Raw genomic sequence first — 19786 nt, 5'->3', positions numbered from 1 at the left:
ATATTAGGGCACCACTGCTGGCTCAGGAGGCTGAGGATTGCAATTGGAAGCCAGCTGGGGCAGAAAGTTGAGGAGACTCTTTTCTCCAAGTCATCACCAAAGGCCGGACATAAAGCTGAGCTTCAAGTGGTAGAGTGCTAGCCTTGAGCCAATAAGCTCAGGGACAGTGCTCCAGCTCTGAGTTTAAACCCCAAGAGGACCAACACACACACATACACACACACACACACACACACACACACGATGATTAGTGGGGAAATCAGGCACTTCTTCTTCTGCATTTCAGGTCAACTGGACACAGCAGCATATGTTTTAGGTATTAGTTTTCTCCCTGCCTTGAGTGAAGTTATTGTGTTCTGAGATATGCATGAAGTTAAGTACCCTGTACAGGGCAGCACAGGAGTGGGTGGGATGTGCAGCATTAATGCAGAGATGAATACAAACAAGAATTACACGGCTCAGTGGTGTTTGAAAATGTGACCCTCTCCCATAAGCATACACAGATACATCCTAGAACACCAAGAACTCTCAATTATGCCCTTTGGGCAATCTGCCAACATTCCCTCCACACTTTGGAACTGCCTTCCATCATGAGTATACCACAACTTATTCACTCATTTCCCAGTTGGTAAATATTTGGGGAGCTTTCTGGGGTTGAGATACTATGAATGGTGGTACTACAGATTTCTATACCTTTATGTGATTTGAGATGAACATAGAAACATTTCTTTTGGATATATATATATAGGAGTAAAATTTCTGGGGCTAGTGCTATTTCCCTTATTGAGACAACCAAAACATGTTAACTCCCACCAACTCTCTTCTCTAGGTGCTTCACACCAGTCATTAACACTTGGTATAATCTTTGCAAAAGTATTTTCAGCTTCACATTAGATGTGTAGTGATAAAGCGTTATGATTTCAGTTTACATTTCTGTGATGCTGAATAATTCTTACCATAGTTTCATGTACTTGCTGTTCATTGGTATATCAATTTCAGTGAAGGATTTTTAAAAAAATTATTTTCTCCTTTTCTCCTTTTAATTCATAGTTAATTGCATATTCCAGAAGCTGGTTTTTTGTTAGGCTGAATTTGTTTATGAAGAGTGCTCCTCTGTCAGCAGCTTGCATCAAATAGTGTTATTTAGGGATAATTTGCATATACAATTTTCCCTTTGGAAATGTACCATTTAGAGATTGGTTTTAATGTCTGATGCACTGCACAATCGTTCCCAAGGCTCAGTTATAAAGTATTTCTTCCATTCCAGAAGGTTTCCTCAGACCCTTTGCAGTCAATTTCTACCCTGGCCTCCATCCACAGAGCACTACTGATCTATGTTGGAGCAGTTATGGCTTTCTGAATAAATATTCCTAGAACCTGAATTAAACAACAAGTTTTGGATGTTAAAGGGTTTTAGATCTAGAACTATCTACTCCCCATCTGACAGGTAATAAATAAAGCTTATTTGTCCTAGAACCAATTAATTGCCCTTCTGAGTTTTCCAACCCCAGAGTTTTACCTTCCAGAGGGAAATTATTAGCACTCCAAACTATTACAGAAGACTAAAATGCAAAGGTTCCTCTTGCTTAGAAAGGGAAGAGAAGGGAGAAATTGTCCTAGTTCTGTGTAAAAATCATATTTTAGCCAGGCGTTGGTGGCTCATACCCATATTTCTAGCTACTCAGGAGGCTGAGATCTGAGAATTGTGCTTCAAAGGTAGCCAGGGCAGGAAAGTTCATGAAACCCTTATCTCTAATTAACCACAAAACAAACAAACATGGAAGCAGAGATATGAATTATGTGGTAGAGCAGTAGCCTTGAGCAAGAAAGCTCAAGGTCCTGAGTTAAAGTTCTAGTACCAGCACACACACACACACACACACACACACACACACACACACACAGTATCATAAAACACTGTCATTTGTTGCTATTCAATCTGAATAGATAGTGGGAATTCAGGATTCTAGACGTTTATCATTTCCCAACTATTAAATGCGCAAGAGGATTATTTCAATCAGAAAACACTATAAATAACCAAGTGTTTATGGAACCTGCATTAGAGAGACTGAGGGAGTCTCTGTGACTGATGAATTTCATCTTGCTGAAATGGAGACGCTGGAAGTCCTCTGTAGTGAAATGAAAAACAAAAACAAAAATGTTTCAAACATTCAATGAAATCAACTGATCTTTAACCTTCTAAAGAAATCCAACCAGGAATGATCACAGCCAAATATGGTACCCAGGCGTGGAGTTTGCTGTAGGTAAAAGGAATTTAGAACAGAAGATGGATGGAGTTAGCTTTACTCTCATGCCTCCTTTCTGCTGAAAGTCTGGCCCCAGCAAGGAAGAAAATAATGACCACTGGTCTTTCTCTGAGGAGATTTTATTAGCTGAATTCATGTGACAAAAAGAAAGACTACAGCCTGTGAAAGCATGCGGGTCACAGATCTTGATCTTCTGTTTTGGCCTCAATCAGTTACAATTTGTTTTCTGTGCCTTGATCCAAAACATTTTATTCCTGTCCACTGACTATCTCTCCATGCCCATCAATGTTTCCTAATTATCATTTACTCTCTCAAAATTCCCTGCCCCTTCTCTAGAAAAGAGGAATATAAGCTTCTAACCTATTTTGTGCTAATGGGTAATTACGGTTTTTGTATACAACAATTACTGTATGTGACAAATTTGTGTATTTTTTCCTCCGGTTTAATCTATTGGCAGTGCATTCCCAGCTACCTTAAATGGGTAAAGAGAAACTATACTTTTTTTTTAACCCCTGTACTTGTTATAGTTGTTAAGAATTTAGAGGATTTATTGATGGTATTCTTCATTCACAATTCTCAAGGCTTCTCAGTCTTTTGATTCAAGATAGAATCATTTCTGACAATTTTTTTTCTATGATACTTTTATTTAACCTGGGACCCTCCAGAATGTACTCTACCACTTGAGTCACAGTGCCATGCCTCTTGACTGTGTTGTGTTTTTGAGCTTAATGTCTTGCTTGCTCTGCCTGAGTTGGTCTCAAGTCAATGCTCCTGTTTCTACCTCTGTAAATTTGGACTACAGACATGTGCTGCCTCACCTGGCTCTGAAGAGACTGGAATCCTTAAAACATTGAATCTGGAAGGATTAAGGTGATTTGAGTCACACATTAAAGATTGTTGTTGTTGTTGTTGTGTGTGTGTGTGTGTGTGTGTGTGTGTGTGTGTCCTTATGGTTTTTTTTTATTAATTTTTTATCCTAAAAGACAAAATTTACTTTCATTGAACTACTTTTATCTGATTCTACACAGTGAATAGATAGATATTTCTAATGAACCTTTTTTTTTTTTACTTTTGAGCCAATCTGTAGACAATGATGAAAAAGGTGCTACCAGTCAAGATGCATTGTACTTATGAATTGATTTGTCTAATGGTAACTCCTTTGTACATACAACTCCTGAAAGACAATAAAAACATAATTTAAAAAACTGATGTCATTAACTATTTCACTGAGCATTTCTTAAACTTAAAAATGTAATTACAGCTATTTGAAAATTTTCTATCATCCATTGTGCACCACAGCATTTTTTTTATTTCATGTGCTGCAACTTAATATTATATCGAAAAATGGAGCTATATATTCTGAAGGTAAACTATTGAAATTAAGAAAAAGTTCCATTTGAACAAATAACTTCAGCTCTAGTTTACAGATTCTGTTGGAGATGTTCAGTCACTATGTAGGATTCTCTGTGGAGTTTTCATATGTATGCATTTAGTGCCACTCTGTCACATTCCCACATATGGGTTCTAATCACAGTTGAACCTTCGCAGATCACAGTTCCGTTCTCCGACTCTCTATGACTGCTCTGTGATGGCCCATGACAAAAGCCATTAGAGGCAATCCCTCTGTAATCCCCATGCTTGAGTGCTTAAGCTGCAAAGTAGATTGTTTTTAACTATTTAAGGAAGGATATCTACCTCCCTTTGCCACTTCTCTCAAGTTGGTCTCTTTTGTACAAAAGTATGGATATCAGAAATATTGTTTACCAATAAGTGAAACTTTTTCTTATTACGGCAGTTAGATGGGGGAAAATATCTTATTTGAAAATTCCTTATTACTTTGTTAACAAACCATACCTTCAATTGTTTATTTGTAATGCATTTATGTTTGTTGTAATGAATAGCATAATCTTATGCTTAAGTCTAAAAGTTCTATCAGAAAATACACAGTAAATTTTCTAGTGCCATTAAATAAATCCTTTAAATTATTAACAGACATAAATATTTTATGGTGAGAACAATAAAACTGTATCAACTATGTGTAATTTCCAAGTGATTTCTGAGAATTATATTCTTCTGATCACATTCACAATAACAATTGAACAAACATGATTATAGCTTTTTTCTGAATAATTTTCTTGATATTCTATGGCTTTACACAGTAATTTACGTTATTACAGTGATTGGTAATCTGGGAGAAATGAAACAAAATCCTTCTGAGGATATGTATAAAATAAAAATTAAATAATTAGTGTAATTTGCATAACTTTCAGGTAGACAAAATATTTCTTGTGCAAAAATAAATTACATAATTTTTATAGAAATGCTACTCTATTAAAGTGTTTAGAAGACAGTTACATTCATGTGGGGTAGTGTACTCAAAGATCCTCCTTTGTCATTCTCCCAGGCATGTTAAGATGAGGTACACACTATTCACATGTGAGAAACAGCTCATTCTCACAGGAGAGGAAATGATACACAGAATGGAATGAATGTAAAAACCCAAGTGTCCTATAAGAGATACCAAAAATTCACTTAGAAAATATGCTTTTTCAAAGCCTTTGAGATGACACACTTCTGACCACATGAAAAGTAATTTTTGTTTTGTTTCATTTTGTTTGCCGGTCCTGGGACTTGAACTCAGGGCCGGAGTACTGTCTCTGGCTTCTTTTTGCACTCTACCACTTGAGCCACACGTCACTTCTGGCTTTTTCTATATATGTGGTACTGAGGAATTGAACCCAGGGCTTCATGTATATGAGGTGAGCACTTTACCACTAGGCCATATTCCCAGCCCTGAAAAGTCATTTTTAATCGTGCTACCCTATAGATTTCCATCAAATTAGCATTGCAGGCCCTAAGCCCCTCCCAGGATTGAGAGAAAGGTGCTGGGCCAATAGACTGAAGCACAGTAGTTGCCTGGTCACGTTTTATAAAGACGGAGAACAATACACACATGTATTCTTTTTCAGGGGTGGCCTGAAGAGATAGCACCTTTGGCACCTGGCGCAATAAGTAGTTTTCCTTGGGGTGTCCAGGCTTCACGACCAGCGAGCAACCTGAGCCCCTGGGGCAATGGGAACTCTGAGCCCAAATATTGCTGGTGTACCTGTCGAACAGGTGAAAGAGTAAGAACCAAACTAAACTGAGCCAATCTGAGGGCATGTCTGCCTTAGCCACGATTTACCCCTTCATGGCAATCTGCAGGCCATGAGCGTGCTTCCGGCCCTTTCTCCTTCTTTGCCTTACTTTTCTTTCTCCCGGCCTTATTCTTGTTTGCCTTCCTTTTCTTTTCCTCTTTATACCACGGGCCCCAGACCCCCCCATTGAGACGAGGGTTACTCCGGGGATCTTTTGGGGGGTACCTGACGGGGACCGCAGTCTTGTTGAACTGTGAAAGCCTCCGTAGAAGTTTCTTCACGATGCCCGGATACCTGCTGGAGAGATCCACCCGCTCATAGGGGTCCGCGGTGATGTTGAAGAGCCAAAGGCTTTTGCCAGTGGACAAAGTGATCCGTTCACTGTGCCACCGGGTGGGCCCGAGGTTGCTGAAGGCCTGGGGGGGCACCCAGTCCCCATAGCCAGGGTTTCCTGTAAGCAGCTTCCAGTGGCGCACTCGGATGGCCGACTGGACGGCTGTGTTCCAGATCCCATAGCCTGCCGCCCAGGAACCATTCTTTGCCTTGGTATATATGGGGTCAATGTTGTGCAAAATATCCACTCGGGGTGAACGGAGCCCCTCACTGATGGTCTCCCAGACGTCATACCCATCGAGTTGAACGTCCTCGTCAATCTGCCCTTCGGCCAGCGAAAGCAAGGTGGGGTACCAGTCCGTGATGTGCACAAGTTCTTTGCACACTGTGCCCTTGTTTTTCAGAAGTGGGCTATGGACAAAGCCAACGGCACGGATCCCTCCTTCCCAGTACGTCCCTTTGCTACCTCGGAGAGGCCAGTTGCTTCCACCGGCCATAGGCTGGCCCCCGTTATCCGAGGAGTAGATGATAATGCTGTTGTTGTAGAAACCATACGCCTTCAGAGCCAGAGTCACATTGTGGATGGCTTCGTCCAAGCAGGAAAGCATGGCGGCATACCTCCTCCTGTTTATGTTGATGATGGACCGGTGGTGCTCCAAGTATCTGCCTGGGGCTTGCAGTGGTGAGTGAACCGCTTGGTAGGCAATATATAAAAAGACAGGTTTTGCAGGGTTATGGGAAGCTAAGATTTGCTGCACTCTCTGAGTGTACATCTGTGTGGAATATAAGCCGTTGTCATAGTCCCAGGCAGCGCTGTCATTTTCGTACAAGTCATAGCCACACACCCCAGGGCTGTCACATTTGTAGTGTGTGTAATAATCACCACTTCCCAAGAGGGAGCCAAAAAAGGAGTCAAATCCTCTCCTAGTGGGCATGCATTCTTTCCTGTAAAAACCCAAGTGCCACTTGCCAACCATATGTGTTGAGTAGCCAACCTCTTTCAGCTTCTGAGGTAGGGTTGCATTGTCCAGGGGTAAACAGTTGGGCTGGGTGGGTCTTATGATAGAGTGCTGGAGTCCTGTGTGTATCTGATACCTTGAGAAGAGAGTAAACACTTTGTCAGGGCAGGGTAACAGAGATGATGCTCATTAAGCTTGGTACCCATACTAAAGGTTTCTAGGAAGATGGAGTTTACCCAAATCATGTATGATCAGTTCAGCATCGTCACACATCACTGAGAAATGATACTCCAATTAGCTTCATAATTAACATCAGAACCGAGATGAGATCTGAATCTGTGCTTTCTTTTTTACATTTTTTATTGGTATTATAAAGACGATGTACAGAGAGGTTATGGTTAGGTGACTCAGGTAAAGAGTACATTTCTTTTTTGGACAAAGTCACCCCTTCCCTTGCTGTCTCCTAGCTTGAGTCTATACTTATTAAGATTTTGTCACTCATCTCAAAGTCTTCTGAAAGTTGTTTTAAGAGAATTAGTTCAAATCATTGTTAGTCTTTTCATCATACGACAGGAAACTAATAAGGTAATCAAATGAATGCACAGTATTGGATTATTGTTGCTAATGTTTTGCAATTATGATCTCGTGTTAGCTTCTAAATTATTCCCTTGGATCACTGTTTCAAACTCGCTCTTAGAACTAGCAATATATGCAAAATTGTACAAAAATGTCTTGATTACTTGTCCAGTGATAGTTCACATTAGTATCCAAACAGTTGGATACAAGCGAATGAGAGGGCTCATTAAGAATACTTAATTGTTTAAAAGCTATTTTCAAATAGATATGGGAGCTAATGCCGAGTTATATTTTTTCCAATATGAATAGGAAATGAGTCTTTCTCTCCCACAATATCTTCCCCAGTGTCATTTCAACTATTTACAGACTAAGAAAACCTTTCAATTTAATGACTGTTAATTTCTAACATTTCAAGGGCTTTCTTTTCTCAGAAGCGATTATTATTCCATAAACGTCTGAGTTTTCAGTTGCTCTCAGATGTGCCTCTTCATGACACTTTAAAAATGATTCACTGGAGTTATTATATAAATTCAAAAAATATTTACTATACAACAATACAGAATTAAAAGGAAGAAGAGAAAGTTGCAGAAGATAATTGTATCGGTAAAGGTGGTAGCAATTCTTGAAATGAAATTACAAGAGCTAACATTGATGCTCAAAATACAGTATTTTCACAGCAACTTATCCTGAAGGGCTATGTTATCTGTGCTTTCAATGAATGGGCCAGTTCACTTTTAAATATGTAAATGATGTTGCAGTGCAATGCTGAGTGTTAATGGCAGACATAATCTCTTGTGGGACTTGTGCTAACAGCCCATCACTATTGTAAAGCTGGGTTTATTACATGGAGAGTTGAACTGTCTTGATATTATGTGGTGGTGACTTAGACTCCTCAGATACAGAGAGCAGAATACTGTTGAAAATTCTCTGAAGCACATATGGATTTTTATTTTTATTTATTGTTTTTTTTTCCAGTCCTGGGCCTTGGACTCAGGGCCTGAGCACTGCCCCTGGCTTCTAGCCACTTGAGCCACAGTGCCACTTCTGGCCATTTTCTATATATGTGGTGCTTGGGAATTGAACCCAGGACTTCATGTATAGGAGGCAAGCACTCTAGCCACTAGGCCATATTCCCAGCCCCTCACATATGCATTTTTAAATGACAGTCACTTGGAAAACAAAGTATAAAACTAAAAATCAGAAGCTTCATACTTTTAGTGATCTTTGGCTAGAAGTATAAAAAGCTGTAAGTGCCCTACAGCTTCCATAAGACACTATTTCTCACTATAGGAATAGAAGGATGGGTATAAAGGATGAGGCTGGTAGAATACTGAGGAGTAGGAACAGAGTGTTGGTAAAGGACTTAGTTCAGATTCTTTTACATTGAATATGCACACTATCACCATCATCATCACCATCATCTTGGATGACTGCACCTCGATGTGTCAGAGAAAGTGCAGGACAACTTCAACAATGATTCACCTGAAACTACAAAATGTATTTAATCTTCAAGTGATATTATTTTTAACCAAAAGCCTCAACGCTGCAGTCAGTACAAAGCTAATAAAATAGGCTTGTTAGGAGGGATATTGGCCACAAAGGCTGCATATGAATAGTTTGTAAACCATTGTATTAGAAGACTGCACTCAGTAAGCACCACATAAGTTTTCATCTTTTACCACAACCACATTCAGACCCCCCCCCCCCAGTGTACAACAGCTACTGGAATATCTATAAAAACAGATACTTCCACTGAATAATGAATCTAAACAAATAAGCAAATGACAAGAAATTCTGAAGTAGTTGCAAGAGTTATTCAATTAACAGCCACTATGTGCAAATGACACAGGGGCAAAGTTGATACTATCCCTCCAATTCCATCTTTTCCATTCATAATTTGCGAGCAAAATAGTACCTGCTACATGAGAGGACTTTGTTTTTTTTAATCCAGGAAATTATAGGCACCATTAGCTCATGCTTGTAAGCCTAGTTACTCAGGAAATCGAAATCTCAGGATCCTGGTTCAAAAGCAGCCAGGGCAGGAAAGTCCATTTTCTCTCCAATTAACTGCTACATTGCTAGAAGTAGAGCGGTGGCTCAAGTTCTGGACCACTAGGCTTGAGCATAAAAATTAATGGACAGTGCCCAATCCCTGAGTTCAAGCCTCAGTACCGGCCTGCATGTGTGTGCACATGCACACACACACACACACACACACACACACACACACACACACACCACATACTTCCAGTGACTGTTTCTATCTAGAATTCTCTTCTCCAGGGGCTGGGGATATAGCCTAGTGGCAAGAGTGCCTGCCTCGAATACACGAGGCCCTAGGTTTGATTCCCCAGCACCACATATACAGAAAATGGCCAGAAGCGGCGCTGTGGCTCAAGTGGCAGAGTGCTAGCCTTGAGCGGGAAGAAGCCAGGGACAGTGCTCAGGCCCTGAGTCCAAGGCCCAGGACTGGCCAAAAAAAAAAAAAAAAAAAAAAGAATTCTCTTCTCCAAGATGATCTGATTAAATAAAACCTCATATACTTGTCAAATATTTTATGTCAAAAAAGTACTGAGTTGAAATTCTGGGTGTGAAATTATAAACCAGCCCAAATAAAAAATGGGTATTTAATTTTAAATAGTGTTAATTAGGAAGCAGTTTTACTCAACAGAGACATGTAATTTAATATTTAATTTTCATATTTGAAATGTAAATAACAAGGGTACTAACAGATATTCTAATGATCCTTTCATGATTAGCTATTGTTCCAAGTTTAATTATGGAACGTCCTTCCAAATATATTGCTATCCTGTCTTCTCCCAAAATATTGTGGATATTTTCTATAGCTCCTTATGTAATGGTGACCAATCACCATTATACTCTCCCCATGGGATAATGACTATCTGCAGTCTTCGGGCTTTTATTCATATGTAGAATACAATAAAATATTATATGAGAATAATTCACAATGAAGATGTTTAGAATACCATGAATCAAAGTAGAACTAAGAATGTTCTGTCTGATGATTTATTAAATATGCCAGTTTTGTTTGATTATTTGAAAGAAATTTACTTTAGAACTTTAGTAAAATTCTTTTCCAGTGCAGTCTGCAGAACAGTGCAATTTACTGTAACATAAAAAAGAAAATGTGAAGCCTGGTACCTATGGCTCACACCTGTAATCCTAGCTACCCAGGAGGCTAAGATCTGAGGATTTCAGTTTGAATCTAGCCTGGTCAGGAAAATCTGTGAGGCTTATCTCCAATAGACTACTCAAAAAAGCTTGAATTGGTTCTGTGGCTCAAGTGGTAGAGCACTCAACTTGAGTGAAAGAAGCTCAGAGGCAGTGCCCAGGTCCAGTTCAAGCCCCAGGACCAGAAAAAAAAAAGTGAAATGAAGCACATATCAGATAATTTTACATGTCAACCTGGCTAAAGCATGGTATCCAGATTTTTGGCCAATCATTATTCTAGATTTACTTTTTGAAAGTGCTTTTAGGAGTGATTGACATTTAAATCAGGGATGTCTGATAATTATAAAGTAATCTGCTTATGAGACTCAACCTTCATAGTATAGTGGGCCTTGTGAAATCAACTGAAAAATATAGAAAAAGAATAATCTCTCTGAAGAAAGAATTGTCAATACATTGTATGGACTTTGAACTGAAATATGAACCTTTGAACTAATTCCTTAAAATGAAACTCTCTCTCTCTCTCTCTCTCTCTCTCGTTGTCTGCATATGTAAACATGTCAATCCATTCTGTTGGATCTATTCTATTTTCTTTTTCAAGAAAATACTAACCTGATACAAATCACCAGTTGTAATAACAAAACTTGTCTTTAAAAGTGTCTTAAAATATATTCACTTTTGAATGACAATGATATTTCTTGAAATAAATTTTAGGGCTAAAATAATATGGAAACTAAAGTTTAAAGAAAACAGCTGTGAAATCTTCATAATTAGCGAGATCACGGTCAACCTAATTCTTTTCTTCAAAAGGAAATGTAGAAAAGATTGAAAGTAGGACAAACTACCTTTGTTTGTGGCAATGCAACTGAATTTGGTTCAAGAGACACAATTGGCCCCTTCCCTATAGAAAAGATAGTTCCAAACATTATATATTTATGCATAGTTACCAGGTTTTTCTTCAAATTCTCATTAGAAATAAAATTGGCATTTTATTTGTTTTCTCCTTAAATAAGGACTTTAATAAAATCTTGGACAAATTTTCAATCTGTATATGAATTGGAATAATATTTTTAGCCTTTGAGAATACATGTTAACAAGAAAAACAATGGTGCATAAAAAAATAAAGGAACAAATTTGAAGTCCAGATACAAACACCCATGGCTGTGGTGGATTTCCCTTCAAATACTCATTCCTGGCAATGAATCAAGAAAATAACTACAATTTTAAGTAAACTGTTGATGGTTTATGTATATAATCCTAGTTCCTCAGAAAGCTGAGATCCAGGAGACAGAATCAATGGCATTCTGGGAGGAAAAATCCAAGTATCATCTCCAAAATAAGCAACAAAATAAGCAGCTGAAGGTATGGCTCTAGTGGTAGAGCACCAACAAAGTAAGCAAATTGAGTAAATTTAGGTCCTGAGTTCAAACCCTGGTACCCACACAAAAAAGGTGAACTTCTAGTATCTAATATTGCAAATGAAAAGGGATGCAAGCAAATATATTTTACAAAATTTTACAATTGATGAGTAGAAATAGGGTCGTTTCATTCCTATAGTTGAGAACTTGTCAAATAAATTCTAGACATGCTCATTAAAGGATGAATTTAGTGGGGGAAAGAGGGAGTTTAAGTTCTCAAGAATGCATCATCATGAACATGAAACTTTAAGTTTCTTCCAAGGAGGAATTTTATATAATATTGATGTATATTCAAATTTAAATATTGAAAACCATAATTTGGGGTACTCTAATAGGGACCTAACATTGAAAGCAGCAGCTTTTCCCTCCTGTTTGTCATGAGATCATGATAAAATGAATTTTTGACATTAAAAATCCTATTCTCTAATAATATGTTGAAACATTTCATGTAGTTTACTTTTATGCATGAATATGCCTACTTATGTGAACAGATACAAATGTTGTCTAGAAGTATGCTGTATGCTTGAGTTCTGTCTGTCCTTTCAGTTTATCTTACCATTTTCCCCCAATGAAAAAAATAACAATTTTCCCAAGTAATTTCCACACAACATTTTCTCCAATTTTCATCAACAATCCTGGTTGTCTTACAAGTATCCTTACTGTCCTACAAACATCAATGTGTTGATTGTTGCTGGCAAATGACCTAGGAAAGCAATTTCTCATAAAATGCTTTCCCTCTGCTCTTTAACATTCCCCCCCACCACCCCCAAGAAGTAATTTTTCCCCTTGGGGAATAATGTCTTTTGCTGTTATTGGAATCATTAACTAAAAATAAATGAGATGTAAGTGCTTTCTAACATAGTCCCCTGGTTATGTAAAGAAAGGAAAAAGTAAGTGTTTATTCCTTCAATATTTCTGGTGCCTTTCCTCCTCCATTTTAATATATCTCTTTTATATTTTTCTTGAACTGGAAACATAGTCTGTGATTGATCTCCAAAATTAAAGAGAACAGAAACTCTAAGTGTAACCATGTCTTCTAACCACTTCCATAAATACAAAAGAGCAGAAACACATAGCATGCTCACACCAAGAACATCTTGCTCAACCGATGGCATTTTAAGACCATAGCACATGAAAGACAAAAATGTTAACATATTGGACCAGCATCCAAAATTATGCACACAGTCTCCACTGAACATTTTAGAGCAAAAAAAGAAATCAAGAAAGATGGAGTTGTTGATACACAGTATATGTATATATGTGTGTATGTATACACATAAACATGTATATATAAATGCAACAGTTAATATGATTTACATATTTAATATGCTAAGTTTTCCAAGTTCTGTATGAAATTTATATAATCTACATTAGTTTTTGCCTCAATAATAGCAATGTATGCATAATATTTTGTATTTGCATAAACCAGACAATTTGTTTCCACACACAGTATTATGGTTAAGCTTGGTAGGTACTCCATGAGAAAACAAATGTAACATTTAAACTTATTTTGGTTATTTGAATACATGACTCTTCTGGTTTCCTCCACAGTTGCTTCTGGATTCTTCTTTTCTCTATCTAAATGCATTAAAATTTTCCATTATAGAAGTGACATTGTAAAATTAATATACAATGTTTGAACCTTCAGCAGATAAAAGGTATCAGCAAAATGGAATATAATCCAACTCAGTGACTCACTACAATAATTTATGAATAATACCTCTCATAGATTCTAAGAACTTGATGGAGATCATACAATTTTAATTCTCCTCAAGGAGAAATTTTATATAATATTCATATATGTGCACAAATATTTTAATTCATAATTTTAGGTACTCTAATAGTGATTTAACATTGAAAACAACAGCTTTTCCCTTTATTTGGGAGAAGGTAAACCTCCTAAACAAATATTGCAGAGTTTAACAAAAATGAATATGAGGGATGAAACATGTTTTGTCTAAGAGGGTGGAATGGGGCTTAAGAGGTGAATGGAAAGAGGAAGGGTGGCAAATGCAGTCCTAATAGTTAACAAACATAGGCGAAATCGGAACTGGGTAACTACAGGGGATAGATGGGGTTGGGAGAGAAGGAGAGAACAAGGAAGGGGTAACACTGATCAAGATTCACAGTACTCATCAAATGAAATGTTGAATGGAAACCCCTTTGTACAACTACTTAAAGGTAACAAATACAAATTTAATAAACAATAAACTATCTGTATACTACATGTCACAAGTCTCTTAAAGTTTACCTTTGGTTAATTTGAGAATATTAAAAGAAACATTTTTAGCAATTGTAATATAGCAAAACACTACTACCATATTTATGTGGATATAAAATATTTCCTTTAATCACAGAGTTTTGGATTGAACCTAAAAGACTTCTGTGTATCACAAAGAGATTAGAAAAACATTTATTATTATTAAGCCCCACTAATGGGGCTTAAACTTAGAGCCCTGGCATTGTCCCCGAGGTTTTCTGCTCATGACTGCTGCTCCACCTGAGCCACAGCTGTACTTTCAGCTTTTTGTGATTAATTGGTGATAAGAGTCTCATGGATCTTCCTGCTGGCTTCAAACTGCAACCCTCCGATCTGACTCCTGTGTAGTGAGGATTATACCGGTGCCAGGCAGAAAATTTTTATACATTCATGTGCTTTGCTACAGAAATTTCCTTAGAGTTAATAACTATTTAAGCTCTCTTAGAACTCTTAAAGGCCTGTTCAATGCCACATGTCCTAGTACCTATACAGTTTTATTTATCTGACAAACCAAATGCTTCTATATAAAATGCTCAGTTCATAGTTGCAAGCAGTCAGGCTTCTAGAATATTTCCCTAGCATGACATCATCACCGTCCTATTCCTGGGAATTGCTTGCTTATTGTGCTCTCCTGGTTTTATGTCTGTTATGCCAGGCTCTCATGTTTGAGTGGCATAGATTGGGAAATGTAATAACTCTCTAGTTCTGAGAACTTGGAGAAGCCTCTGTCTTATAGCATTCCTGAGTGCTTCTCGGCTTCACATGTAATAGTTGACTGGGCTCCTCACGTTTTCTGTCAATCTGCATGGAACAGGGCTCAAAGAGTTTCTTGAAGTTTGCTAGTAAGACACTTGTTATCTCTTCTCTTAGCAACATGTTTTGGCTAGAATTGAAGATATGGTCAATACTGGAGAACATCTCTTTTATGCATGAATGCATGCATGCATGTGCATGCTTTTGAGCTGGTGCCAGGGTTTGAACTCAGGGCTTGGATGTTGTCATTTAGCCTTGTTCACTCAAGGCTAAACTTCTTCCACTTGAGCCACAGATCTATAACTGTTTTTTTTTTACTGGTTAATTTAAGATGAGTCTCAGGAACCTTTACTGTCCCACCAGGCTTCAAACTGTGATGCTCAGATTTCAGCCTCCTGAGTAGCTGGGATGACAAATGTGAGCCACCTGAGCTGGTTCTGCTTGAACTTAAAAGCTCTTCAGTGGAAACAATGAATAGAAGGGAATTTTCTTTTCTCTAGATTTGTCCTCCTTTTAATCTGAGAAAGGACTCAAGCTGAAGCTGTACAGAGCCACAGATACAAACGATCCACAAATGGAAGTGCTATGGTTTCTCTGGAAATTAAAAAGAAGTCCACACAAAATGTACCGAAAAAGGATTACACAGAGCTAATAATAATGCCAGGCTTGCTAAAAGGAGGAATCTGCATCTAGAAGAGCATCTTCTCCATTTCCTCCTCTTTGAAGTGATTTAGCTGTGAAGGAAACCCCTCACATGGAACAAAGGGGGAAAAAAAGAAATTTCTCTCTGCAATCACCTTGGCTTTCATGCTCCTCCAACACCTGCTCGCCTTCTGTGCGTGACCGGCTGGGGAAGGGAAATGCTATTCCCATCACAGCCCGGGCAGCACACCCCAGCCAGAGGTGCCCTGAGCTCATAGTAGGTTTGGTTTAGTACTAAGAAACACAGGAAAGCAACACTGAACCATTCCACACTAACAGCTGGGAAATCAATCTGGAAAGATAGAAAAAAAAAGTGGAAGAGGGGAAGAAAGAGCAGAAAGAATGTGAGAAAGAGTGGAGAGGAAGGGAGGGAGAGTGGGGCGAAGGGGAAGAGAGGAAGGATGGAGAGGAAGAAAGAGAGCTAGACACTGATTTTGTTGTACAGTCTGCAAATTCTCGAAGTATACAAGTCTTATTTGGTTAGTCATGTGAATATTGAAACCACTGAAGTGCTTGCTTCCTATAGTTTTATAACCACCAGTTACGAAGGCTTGTGCATGAAGAAGCTTGCCTGCCTTCTAGCAGCCAGGCAGAGGAAGGGGGCTCCTTGCTCTGGAGTTGGGTCTCAGCATTGGATTATACATATCACCGTGGGACGATGGTATCCTGAAATTCTGTTCCTTGCCCTAAACAGTGCCACCTCTGTATGTGAGGAGGAATTGGGAAGAAGAAATTGCAATCAGATTATGTTTGAGAAATAAACGTAACTAGGCATTGGTGGCTCACACCTATAATCCTAGCCACTCAGGAGGCTGAGATCTGAGGATTATGATTCAAAGACAGCCACTGAAAGAAAGTCTGTGGGATTCTTATCTCCAATTAATCACCAAAAAGCTGGAAATGGAGCTGTGACCCAGGTGGTAAAGGGCTATCCTTGAGTAAAACAAAATCAAAGTCAGGGTAAAAGCTCTTGCCTTGAGTTCTAGCTCCAGGATTGGCACAGAAAAATTTTAAATAAATGTAACAGACTGAAGGAAGAATAATCTTAAAAGTTACAGAGAAATGCATTAGAATCCAGGAACAGAAAGCTATAAAGAAATGTAGGAAAACAGGAACTGTGGTAAGCTTTTAATCCTGATTACATGATAAGTGAAGAAAAGAAGGTGGATCAAGGCCAGCCTCCACAAAACATCAATGAGATTTTGACAGACCAGGTGTGTTGGCACATGCTTATAATCCTATTTCTGTAAGAAACTTGTGCCAGTCTCCCACAGGAGAAGTATCACAGTCCAAAACCAGCCATTCAAAAACGTGGGATTTTTTGTCATTGTTTTGTTTTTTGAGAAAATACAAAGAGCAAAAGAACTTGGGGCAGGATTCAATGGCACAGTCACTTGTGGAGCAAGCACAAAACCTTGAGTTCAATTCCCAGTACTACAAATAAATAGCATCAAATGAACAAAGAACCATGCTTCTCACCTCGTCCTCCAGACTGTTATAGAATATTCCTAGTCCTGGAAGATAAGGGACTCACCCAGACAGCTTGTTTTTCCAAAGCATTCACTTATTGACAATAATTTGTTTGGATTCACTTAAATTCTATTTGCCTGGAACTCTGAATAATGGTGACTTCCTTAGAAATTACAATTCTTCTCACTATGTGAGCTGTGTTTACCATGATTATGAGATTTCAGCCTAACATCATGCTCTTAGCAGATATTTTGAGATTGTCAGTGTCCCCTTAAAATCCAGCACCTTGATCATACTGTTATGGATGTTGTCTCAGCAGTGTTAAGTTCAATGGGATTGCAAGGTTCCCTGATCTAAAACAGACAATTCAGGAGCACCCCAATTCTCCTACAGCAACACACTAGCCCAAGCACCTGCAGGCAAATGAAACCCAAGGTATTTTCTTCCCAGCTAAGCTGTTCTTAAGCCAGGTGTCCACCATTTGTAGGAAGGTCAGTTTATTTTGTGAATGTATACAGTTTCCCATTTCTTTTTATTTGATAATGGCACTAGGGGCCGAGGCCAGGGATTTCTAGGCAGGAGTTCTACTTCTGGAGTCGTGTCTGCTTCTCTATTAAATTAAATTAATTAATTAATATTGCTGCTCCTGAGGTTTGATCTCAGGGTCTGGGCACTGTCCCTAAGCTTTTTTGCTCAAAGCTGGTGCTCTACCACTTGAGCTATAGCTCCACTTCCAGATTTTTGGGGGAGAGGGGACTTAATTAGAGGTAAAAGAGTCTCACAGAGTTTTTCTGCCCATGATGGCTTTGAAACTTGAATCCTCAGATCTCAACCTCCTGAGTAGCTAGGATTACAGGTGTGAGCCACTGGTGCCTGTCAAAGTTATTTATATTTTAAAAAGTTAATCAGTGTACATTAATTGCACCAAGGAATCTCATTGTTTATGACATGAATATACTCGGATCATATGCATGACATCATATTCTTTCTTAGTTGCTTCTTCCTTTTAAACTGTTTTGTTTCATTGTACTGTTTCCATACATACATTCAATGCATTCTGTCCTAACTATTAAAGGTGAACTATCTGGGGAAGTATCGCTAAGTGGTAGTAGAGGAAAGAAAATGATGATAGGAGAATATTACCTTATTTTTTAAACTAAGGTCCACTCTAATCTAGCCTACAATCCTCATATTTATGCTTCCCATAAATTAATTGAGTTGGAATCTTGTAAACATTTTGCTCAGGCTCACTTCAAATCACAATCATCCTTCTAAGTTGCTGGGATATAGGCATGAGCCACTCGTTATGCCTGGCAAGAATTACCCATTTATCAGTGCTTTACCTCATTCTTCCTATTATTTAAAGTCTAAAAGTTATTTGCTCTTGTCAGGCAATGTATTGGCTATTCTTTCTATTAGCTTGGGAAAATAAGTGTCTTTAACTGAATTATGTGCTAAGGGATTTGAAGGTCAAGGACTGATAGAGAGCAAAGCCTTAGGAGTCTGATTTTTTTAATTTAAAAGCATTATCTTTGCTACAAATCTTGTTGAAACTGGGATTGGGTATATGTTCAGTTTTCCCTGATATCTGCATGCTAGAATAAATTTAAATATCTTTTGGATGTGATTTCTTCTCATACAACCTAAGATGGAACCTAATGATTACCAATTCCTTTAGTAACTTACTCAGTAACAACCAGTTAATTCAGTAAGAATTTTTTAAATAAGCACACTTTATCAATTTATTGGCTAATCTTGTTTTTCAAATGTATGTAGTCTTTTCACGACATTGAGATGTCATGCATATTATTATGATAGACTTGTTTCTATGAGTTGTCAATGACTGCTTTAAAAACATTTTCACGTACATATTAATGTCCAAAATAAGCACATCATTTCATTCACTCTAAATTAAGCTAATGGTTCTAATCCTTCAAACCAGGGAACCAATCAAGTGCTTCAGTACAGGGTAACCCTGGGTGAGGTAGTGCTGAAAGTAATCACTAGAGGGCGACAGAAGGCTGAGAAAGTTATAGGACTGGCTTGGTTGACTGCCCAATAGACTAATAGGACAATTCTTCAAAGCATGCAGGTCTTCTGTAAGAGAGGCACATGCAGGCCTCCCTAGATCCCAGTTTATACCACAAGAGAACCTGATTGACTTTTACCATGTCCACGTGTTTCAGCCAGCCTGAACTCAATTAAACAACACAGCAATGCTGTGACATTTTTAGGAAGTCTGTTACCAATGCCAGATATGAGAAGCCTTGATATGAGAAGTCAGGCTGTCATGATTGAAATCCACATTCAAAGCTAAGATCAAAAGAGCACAGGGTCTATAAACATTGGCTATATATTTTTTTTTAAGTTTTGAGCATCTACTATGTGTCTATCAATGAAGCAACTATCCATTTTTAAAGTAATATTGTTATACTACAAATAACTAATGGAAAAAACAGGGCTTAAGAAATTTAAGTGGGAGAGCTAAGATCTGGATAGAGAGGATAATAGTACTCTCCATTCGGAATGGCAAGATTCCATAGGAAAACTCAGAAAGGGAAAAGTGTGACAGCCAATCTCTTCTGAGACCTGGCATTCCCTCTTAGAACATATGTAAAGATAATGCATCTCATTTGGGTTTGTTTTTTGGCCACTGATACCTGTTTTCATTGTCTCTCACCATTTGGATTTCTGATATGTTTAAAGAAGATGTAAAAAAGAA

The 19786-nt window shown here is 38.2% G+C and overlaps 1 protein-coding gene across 1 annotated transcript in view; it reads right to left on the bottom strand.

Moving 5' to 3' along the window:
- Window positions 1–5068: 5068 nt before the first annotated feature.
- The window catches only part of Arsj (arylsulfatase family member J), a 50585-nt gene continuing 35867 nt past the window's right edge, over window positions 5069–19786 (bottom strand). The window contains exon 2 of the mRNA XM_048333521.1: window positions 5069–6832. Within this exon, the coding sequence (XP_048189478.1) occupies window positions 5437–6832 (1396 nt within the window). The 3' untranslated portion in view covers window positions 5069–5436. The remainder of the gene's footprint in view (window positions 6833–19786) is intronic.

This window comes from Perognathus longimembris, chromosome 24, assembly GCF_023159225.1.
Source record: "Perognathus longimembris pacificus isolate PPM17 chromosome 24, ASM2315922v1, whole genome shotgun sequence".
In the NCBI taxonomy this organism is placed as follows: Eukaryota; Metazoa; Chordata; class Mammalia; order Rodentia; family Heteromyidae; genus Perognathus; species Perognathus longimembris.
The sequence above is the reverse complement of the archived record's forward strand: the minus strand, read 5'-3'. Positions and strand labels throughout refer to the sequence as shown.